Below are 10124 nucleotides of genomic sequence, written 5' to 3' on the forward strand. Positions count from 1 at the left end.
GAGAGAGAAAGAGATCGAGAGAGAGAGAGGCCATTTCCGACTTGCAGGTGGTTTTAATGGCGGAAACCCATATCCATCGAGTCTCTTCCTCATCAGAATGTTGATCATCGTGGATGGTTTAAGGGACCAGGCACATATAATTTCATGGTCTAGGGAAACAATAATCAAATTCAACAAGGATTAATACAATCACGTTTTGATTCATAAAGTTCCAAATATATATAGAGCCAAAAAATTCAAGAAAAAACACATAAATTCATGATCATCTTTCCATCTAGACGTGATCATGAAGGCATGGGAAGCAACGGTAAGAAAAACGCATGCTGTCGCAAAACGACAAGCCAGCAACATCTTCGGTTCAGCCCACGTTGCTAATGTTGAAGAAGAAGTCGAAGAAGACCATGAGGCTCATGCATCCGGTGAGGTCTATCAAGCCGAACGTTATATCTCGAATGGCGATTATTACACAGGATACTGGTTAGAAAACTTCCCTCATGGTTTCGGTAAGTATTGGTGGACGGATGGGTGCATGTACGTTGGCGATTGGTATCGCGGGCAAACCATGGGGAAAGGCACCTTCAGTTGGCCATCAGGAGCCAGTTATCAAGGGGAATTCAAAAGTGGATACATGGATGGTGAAGGCATATACACAGGTCCAAATGGGGATACTTATAAAGGGTTTTGGGTTATGAACTTGAGACATGGATATGGAGTTAAAGAATACACAAATGGGGATGTGTATGATGGAGAATGGTGTAGAGGGTTTCCAGAAGGAGAAGGTAAGTATCAATGGAAAGATGGGAATTGCTATTCTGGAGAATGGAGGAATGGAATCATGTGTGGGAATGGAAAGCTAGTTTGGAAGAATGGGAACATATTTGAAGGGATTTGGGAAGATGGTATACCAAAAGGGAAAGGTGCATTCCAATGGGCAGATGGGAGTTTTTATATTGGTAATTGGAGTAATGATCCTTCAGAACTAAATGTCACTTATTGTTCTTCTGTTGATGCTGTGGATGAACATTTAGAATGGTGTCCACAACAACTCTATGAAATTGATCTTAAAGATTGTAGAATTTGTCCATTGGAGAAGTTTGCAATCTTGCCTTCAAATAAGAAACTAGTGGCCTGGAGATCATCAAAGGGGAGTAGTGATCATTCCACACCGAAACCTAGTCGAAGGATGTCTGTTGATTGTAGATCGGATCATGAGAAGTTGAATAAAACGCGAACGTTGGATGATTCTAGAAGGAGTTCGAAGGCAAGTGATGATGCATCTGTGTTATCATCGCCTGGTAATTCGCCATTTGAAGCAAGTTCGATTCAGATCCCGAAAGTGGTGAAGAAACAAGGAGATATCATCTCAAAAGGGCATAAGAACTATGAACTTATGCTCAATTTGCAGCTAGGGATCAGGTATGCTTTCAAGTTTTCAGCTTTATGTTCAGTTTTCGTTTCCGGCCTTTCATGCTTGTTTTTTTCAAAGGCCAAATTAACTCACGCACCCATGTCTACAACAGAGAAGAAAGTGTCTTCTCACTACAACAAAATTAGGTTTACAGGACATTTAAAATGTGTAAGCGTTCTAATAGAATACTTTTAGGACTTAATTTTATAGAACAAAAAAAAAATCTTGTCTAAAAGTGTTGCAACGAGGTTATAACGTTTACGAGCATTTTACAAGTTTTTAGTACAGGAACTAGCTTCGATACAAACACGTTGGACCAACTTCGAAAAGCTCTTCAAATGGCGTTTCAGATAGAAGTTTGTTGACTACAGTAGAACCTTTTCTTCTGTTTTCAAAGAGCTTATTTAATAGGATGGAGTAGGTTGTATGTATATATATATATATATATATATATATATTCTTACAGTAGTTGTATGTTGCATGTTGCATGTGCAGGCATTCAGTTGGAAGACCAGGCCCAATGCCCTCATTAGACTTAAAGCCATCAGCTTTCAATCCGAAGGAGAAAGTATGGACAAGATTCCCACCTGAGGGATCTAAACACACCCCTCCCCACCAATCTTGTGAATTCAGATGGAAGGATTACTGCCCACTGGTTTTCAGGTAATTAACACATGCATAATGCATTGCTTGGTATATATGAGTGAAGAACCTCAAACTATCAACTAGCTTATTGAAAAACTTTGTTGGTTTGTTTGATAAGATATAAGCTAATTTATATAACTTATTCTATCCTTCAAGTATCATTTCAATAAGCCATGCATCATGAGACAGCTTTTTTTTTAAAATTCAATATTATGCTCTTATTTTACATAAATGACCCAAAAAGTAAAGTGTCATCTAAAAGTGTTGTAATATGTTTATAGAACGCTTTTGGACGTCGTAACAAGTATTTTATAATATTTTTAAAACAAAGTGTCATATTATGATATACTATTTGAAAAAGTGTCATGTAAAAACAAGTGTTATGTAAAAGGATATATGGGTTTTTATAGGACAGTTTTCACAAGTGTATATAAATAGCTAATGCGACACTCTATTTTAAAAATGTCATAAAAGATTTGTTATGAAGCCCAATAATATTCTATAAACTTATTTTAACACTTTTAAATACGACATTGTTCTTTGGTTCTATAAATTTAAGTTTTATATAAAACTCTATATAGACTCTTAAACACTATAAGTGTACTATAAAGCTGATTTTGTTGTAGTCACTCAGTCATTTTAGGTAATTTACATTATCATCTAGCTTATTAACTAGTTTTTTTTTTTTTTTATCAAACCTATCTAGTTTCATTCTCGATTAACATCCAGCTTCTTAGCCAATAGCAAGCTTATCAGCTTAATTTGCCAAACACATAATCTATTTTATCATCTAGTTTTTGTTAACAATCATATATAATTGGATAATAAAACATACAGATGGTTAAACATGGTAATTTTGTGTCATTCAGATTGTTCATTCAAAACTCTTGCTAAACAATTATTTTTCAATATATAATAAATCATACAAAGTCTCTTAATTATTCTGAACCCTTGATAATTTTGTATCAAATCATTCAACATTTTTCAAACAACCCCATAAACACACACACACACACATACATACATATATATATATATATATATGATTGATAATTTTGTATCAAATCATTCAACATCTTTGAAACAAAGCCCATAAACATATATATGATTGATGTTGTGTAGGACATTAAGGATGTTGTTTAAGGTAGATGCAGCTGAATATATGCTATCAATATGTGGGAATGATGCGCTTCGAGAACTCTCATCCCCAGGGAAGAGTGGAAGCTTCTTTTATCTTACTTACGATGATCGTTACATGATCAAAACCATCAAAAAGACCGAAGTCAAAGTGAGATCGTTGTTCAAATTATAACACCAATGTATAAACGTCTTAATAAAATGGTTTATAGGACTTAAAGTTTATAGATACAAACCAAAAAACGTCATATCTAAAAGTGTTACAATAGGTTAATATGATGTTTTTTGGCGTTTTAACCTGTACTAAAACATCCAAAAGTATCGTATAAACATATTGTAATACTTATAGATAATCCGTTTTATATAGTTTTGTTCTATAAACTTAAGTTGTATAAAGTAGTCTATTAGGACGTTTATACTTTTTAGACGTCTTTTTATTAATTATACTGTATGGATTAATGAATAGATGTCGATCATTACTTTTAATTAGGTCATTCTAAGGATGCTTTCGGCGTACTTCAATCATTTTCGGCTCTACGAGAACACTTTATTAACAAAGTTTTATGGACTACATTGTGTGAGGTTAAATGGTCCTGCCCAAAGGAAGGTATGATTCAAAATGTACTAATCACTTTGTTACAAATAAAAATCCAGTGTCCCAAAATTTCATGTTGTTCCACCAAAGCATAAGCATATGCATATCTATGCATATGCTAACACATCATCAAGCTTGCCTGATAATCATTACAAAAATATGAGTATCAGCGAAGGAAAAATCCCTCGCAAATCCGTCGCTAAAAAGGTCTTCCGTCGTTGATCCGTCGGACAAAAACTCGTAGGTAATACTATCAGCGACGGAAATCAGTAACGGATTTGCGAGAGTTACTTTCAGTGACGGATCAGCAAGGGAACTTTCAGCGATGAATCATCGAGGGAACTTTCAGCGACGGATCAACGAGAGAACTTTCAGCAGCATAACGGCTGATTTTTGGGCGTTCCCTTGCTGATAGCTTATTTTCTAGTAGTGAAAGTAATATATGATAATAAATAAATAAATAAATGATGTGTATTGGTGGAACATGAAGAAGACATGAAAAATTGAGGAGAAACGAATTTTCTTCTTGTTTATAGTGAGCCTTCATAGGTAGAGTTGGTGATTTAGGTACGCTTCATTATTATGGGGAATCTTTTCTGCTCAAATTACATCATTCATAGACGCTTCGACTTGAAAGGATCTTCCCTTGGTCGCCTTACAGATAAGCCCGAGTCAGAAATCGAGGCAACCACTATACTTAAAGATCTTGATCTCAAGTTCTTCTTCCGACTCCAAAAGACATGGATCGAAGAATTTAGTCGGTAAATCTATATATGATATGTTGAACCACTGTTTACACTCTATATACAAATTAAGGTTTAGACACTAGAATAAAATGGGGCTTTTAGGACGAACACACGTCTTAATAGAATACTTGATGAGGCTTTAAGTTTATAAGACCGAAAATATTTGTCCTAAGTTGTTACGAAGAAGTTGGGGCTAGTTGTGAAAAAGTAAATCATCATATTAGTCTGTTCACATGACGTTTTTTAAAAATGTCATCTTAACAGACCACTCTTCAAAAGTGGCCTATTATAAAAATGGTTAATTAATATTGGGTTACCCAACTTCGTAGATAGAACTTGTTAAGTAGTCTAACTTCGCCCTAAACTTACTGTAACTTGTTTTTGGTCGTATAGCTATATATATATATATATATATATATATATATATATATATAGTCTCGTTAAGTACCCTATTAGCACTCCGAAGGACGGTTGAGTGTTCTAAAAGAACCGAACTATTTGGAAACATTTTATTCATGTAAATTGTGGTTAAATGTACAGGCAAATCGATAGGGATTGTGATTTCCTCGAACAAGAAAGAATAATGGATTATAGCCTCTTGGTTGGGCTTCACTTCAGAGAACCATCAAGCTTAATACCCTCCGCCTCACAGACACCTGTTGGTAATCACTCTTTTCCCTTTCTTCTAAATCTCTTGTATGCATATATTCATATCATATACATATATTCATATCATATACATACATACATATATATATATATATATAGAGAGAGAGAGAGTGTATATATGTGTATATATATAAAGTGTGTGAGAGAGAGAGAGAGAGAGGGAGAGAGCTTAATGATCAAGGATCTATGATATATGTTTGTTGTCTTGAGACTTGCACTACACAAACTTTCTTGATGGAAAATTTAGACGACAAATACCATGGAATGGAAGATTTTATGGATTGCGTTTCTGGAGGCTGTTTGGTTGGTTTTTCATAAAGTGCTATATGAATAAACCATTTGTGTGGATAAATCTATGTGTATAGACTGGAAAGATTTTTGTTTGGAAGGGGTTTTTTATAGATGGAAGAAGTGTGTTTTTTTAATTAGAAGAGGCAGGTTTGGAAAAACACTTGTTTTTTACATAATGCTTCGTCCTAAAAGCTTACTGAATAAGCCATTTTATATAGCATTAAGCCATTACCAACAGTCATAGTCATGTATAACTCACCAAATAAGCTTTGTCCTATTAAGCTTGTTACTTTTCTAGCAAGCAGGCCCTTAGATACAAATATTTATACACAAGATATAGAAAAGTATGCTCATATAGAAACATATATTTATACACAAGATATAGAAAAGTATGCTCATATAGAAACCTTTTGAAACCATCATTCAAAAAGTAAGTATCGAAGACTATACCAAGTCCGAGGTGCTTTTTTAACCCGTATAAAGCCTTCTTCAAACGAACATATACCTTATATTCTTCACCCCTTTTTTATATAGCATAGATGTTGATTAGTATACGCTTATTTTTTTATACACCATTTAAGAATGTTTATTCACACCCATTTCATAGTAGCATCCATTTTGTGCCACCAATACTGAAACAATCGTATAGCTTCAAGATGTATATACAGTGCAAAACACTTCATAGTAATCTACAACTAATCAACGTTATGTTTTTCAACATCTCCTTTTTCGTTCAAGTTTGTTTTATAAATCCACTTTACACGAAGTCATTGGTGGTGGGAACACAAAACTAAGCTACTTATCGATGTTATCGAGTTTCACCTCCGATCATAGATCCCCGTATATGATTCTTTCGAGTTTAACCGCAAGCCCCAAAAATGATCTTGGTGCGTAATCACACCCTAGAAGAGTTTTAACACAAAAGTCAATGGTCTATGTACACGACTTTACCGAGTACCACTACAAGACACAAGCTCTGCAGACGACTCAATCGAGTACCAATGCAAGCTCCAAACATTGACTTGGTGACACTCTCTAGAATTAAGTGAAGACATCAAAACTCCACACTTAACTTCACAATGGCATACTCTTATACCTATGGATCCAATGCATTACAATACTCCAAATTTAAATGATCAAACACACCCAAACTAATGTAACTACAAGTTAAATCTACAATAAATGCAATTCACATTCAAACATCCACATTGAACACTTTTATCCATTGAGCATGGTTTAGTTCCTCAAAATCCGCAACTCACGGGATTATCTCATGAAAACCGGCATAAACCAAAAGGCACTTTTTCCAGACATTTATGCAAACCATGACCCATAAATATGATTAGGTCCATGAACTCTCATTTCTTTCAAACTCACGTGGTTTGTATTTCAAATGACCTACAATTTCACTAGAATGCATTTCTTAAATATTTATGCAATTATAGTCGAAAAAGGCCTCAAGTACCCCAAAATACTAAATCATAAGTTGCTCAAGATCCCAAACCAAACATTTGATTCAAATCCAAATCAACATCTCTTCGACTTAATTTGTTTGATTAATTCAATAAAAGTCACATTAAGTCCACAAATGCTTTTACCAAAAAGTGTGTGCAATTTCATGACCCAAAATATAATTATATCCAATAAAGTCTCGTTTGATGCAATAAATTCTCATAAGAGTAAACTCTTATAATATGTGTCTCAAAGTAATTGGTAAAATCAGAATAAGCATCTCAATGATTTATGAAACCAAATGTATAACCATGACAACCAACCAACATGGATTTGTAAAACAAATGGAATTCATCTAAATAATCATTAAGGACGTTTTGACATGTATATAGTCTTTTCAAAGCAATTAGAACGCACATTTGCTAGATTTTAGTTGAAACCAAGCAAAGCCCGAGCTTCCATTATTGAAGATCCAATCCAACCTCCAATCTTCTAAGAAGCATTCCAATTTTCCACAACCGATATGGAGAGCCTCAAATCGGACCTTAAAAGATTGCCCAAATTGAAGACGGGATGAAGACAAAACCAGAGACAAGCCCTAGAGGACAATTTATGGCCTAGTTGTAGCATTAGCATTTTTATTTGCGAATCCTTTTGTTTAATATTAGAAATATGAAAATTTCTGATTTTTCATATTGTATTGCCTTGGATTTGTGCTTTGCTTTTCGAATTATATAAGGATTTCATTCCTAGAATTACTTATTCGTTGAGAAATTAACCCACGGGAAGGGCTGAGAGGAATTAGCTCGTGTTCATCCTTCCCGTTCGTGTCCGTAGGGCTTTTTTTAGTTTTTAAGAGGGGTTGTGTAGATTCTTTATTTTCTATGGCAAAGCTCGTGCAACACCTACTATCACAATCATAGTAACAAATTTGTCTATGACTCTTCTGCTTCTTTTCATTGTCATCTTACCATCTCTATATAATCTATCAAATTCCAATAACATATGAACAATATTCATGCATTTGCATCGATCGTTTTCTGTAATCATCGCACATAAAACCGACATTGATTCAGTATTATGTATCTTTGAATCCAATTTGCAGACCATGTCACCATGGACAACTCAAATTCTGGATCCCGTATGGACAAACTTCTTTCTGATCCCACTGGGTAAGAAGTTGCTTCTGTAATACAAATTAAGGAAGATCCATGTTTTTGGCATATTAATTTGGATTGAGTTTGCATTTGTATAACTGCAGGTTGGCAAATCTGAGGCTGGGAATCAACATGCCAGCACGAGTGGAACGGATGGAGAGGGCGATAGAGACGGAACTGCTAGGCGAACCAACTGGGGAATGCTATGATGTGGTCATGTTTTTTGGGATCATAGACATACTTCAAGACTATGACATCACAAAGAAACTCGAGCATGCGTACAAGTCCATCCATTACGACCCTACCCTAATATCAGCTGTTGATCCACGACAATATTCTAAACGATTTCGTGATTTCATACTCAAACTTTTCATAGAAGATGAATAGAGATTAGAGAAAAGAAAAAGTGTCCATACCATACCCTTTTCAAAGAGGAAAATGTATACATTTTAGTTGTTGTTTCTCTACTTTTTCTAGTAGAGGAAATCAGATCCCCATTGATTGGAGGCTAAAGGGACTTGTATAACCTTTCTGCACTTTGGTACATACACATCTCATATATAGGTAGTTGAAGTTGTTTTTCTAGTGTACAATGTATTGCCAAATATATCTATATGTATATATATGTAGATGTATGTATATATATGTATATGTATGTATATATACTTGTTTGTTGTACAATATTTGATATTTATCTTTGGATATATATATATATATATATATATATATATATGTATGTATATATACTTGTTTGTTGTACAATATTTGATATTTATCTTTGGAAACAATAATGTGCATGGGAAATTTTTGGGTTAGAAATAAATGAGTTTGTAAAGAATAATTTGCCAACTTCATTGAGCCAAGTACATAAAATATAACACTCTTGATGAATCTATTTGCATGCATATCTCATAAGATCCGAAGGCAACTTAGGGGCTGTTTACCAAATGATTATCGAAGTAAGTGTTTATCAAGTCACATTACCTTACAAGATGAACATGACAAAGACAAAAAATTTTACTCGGTAAGTGCTAAAGCAAGGACCAAGAGTCTTGTTTGGTAAGTGATGACGACGACTCTTACCATGATTAGCGCTTGACGGGTAAATTGTTGCATATGATACCATTTTGGTAAACTGCTATTAGAGTTCTTAGATTAGATGTTGTAGATAAAGGGTTGTAAAACTGGAAACAAAGCTATATACTTATGTGTCATTTCTTGCTTTTATGTATTGTTCAATCGATTTCATAATACGGTTTTATGTGGTTTTGAGAAAACAATAATGTTTTTATTATTGAATGAAATATAAATATGAAAATATCATAAAAATTTGAAAAAAAATGTTGATATTAGTACTAAACTAATTATTTAAAATTTCTCATTTTTTATATAGTTCTTTAATTCATTTTCTTATTTTTGGTTTAATAATATAATGTTTTTTATAAAGATAATAATTAAATATTTTGTTAGAATTCAATGATTATTCTAATTATATTTTAGATTTTTTATATTTAAAATTAGATGTTTATCCTCTATTTGATTATGTTTATCTACAGTTAGTTACACGAATTTAAATATAAAACTTTAGTAAGTTGTATTTACGCACAATTTACTTGTAATATTGAATTATAAGTAATATACATCAATAAACAATACTTCATACATAAAAATTGGTTTTTAAGAATTTTTTATTAAATAATATATATAATATAGATTAATAAAAATGGATTCTCTGAACATTACACGAATCATAACCGTTGACCGAGATAGAGTTATGAAACAGTCATCTCAAGCACATATATAAAAAATAGGATGAAATCAACTCAAAGGGGCTCTGAATGATTCATTTGCTTAATTGCTCCAAGATTAGCCTAGTTGAGATTCACATTTAGCTGTTCCATATGAACATACGTCGCCACATCATCGATAAAGGACGGCGTCTATTATTGACGTCCATAGTCTTCGATATGTTCAATCGTCCGTGGTGGATGTGGGTTTTTGTGTCACCAAATCTTGTGTCATCT

The 10124-nt window shown here is 33.6% G+C and overlaps 1 protein-coding gene across 1 annotated transcript; it reads left to right on the top strand.

Annotated features, from left to right (window-relative positions):
- Positions 1-286: 286 nt before the first annotated feature.
- On the top strand, positions 287-8487 carry LOC112518549 (phosphatidylinositol 4-phosphate 5-kinase 4-like). Its single transcript, XM_025126282.1, has 8 exons — positions 287-1416; positions 1904-2071; positions 3176-3341; positions 3681-3797; positions 4353-4546; positions 5072-5193; positions 6946-6952; positions 8220-8487. Exons 1-8 carry the CDS (start codon positions 287-289, stop codon positions 8485-8487), a joined length of 2172 nt encoding a protein of 723 aa, XP_024982050.1.
- The last annotated feature ends 1637 nt before the right edge of the window (positions 8488-10124 follow it).

This window comes from Cynara cardunculus (assembly GCF_001531365.2).
Source record: "Cynara cardunculus var. scolymus isolate 2C chromosome LG 9, CcrdV1, whole genome shotgun sequence".
Classification (NCBI taxonomy): domain Eukaryota; kingdom Viridiplantae; phylum Streptophyta; class Magnoliopsida; order Asterales; family Asteraceae; genus Cynara; species Cynara cardunculus.

Excerpts from the sequence above, each read along its gene's own strand:
- LOC112518549 (XM_025126282.1), top strand. The coding sequence starts at position 287 with ATGAAGGCATGGGAAGCAACGGTAAGAAAAACGCATGCTGTCGCAAAA. Across the intron at positions 3,342-3,680 it reads TCAAAAAGACCGAAGTCAAA|GTCATTCTAAGGATGCTTTC; the intron begins GTGAGATCGTTG and ends ACTTTTAATTAG. Across the intron at positions 3,798-4,352 it reads ATGGTCCTGCCCAAAGGAAG|GTACGCTTCATTATTATGGG; the intron begins GTATGATTCAAA and ends TTGGTGATTTAG.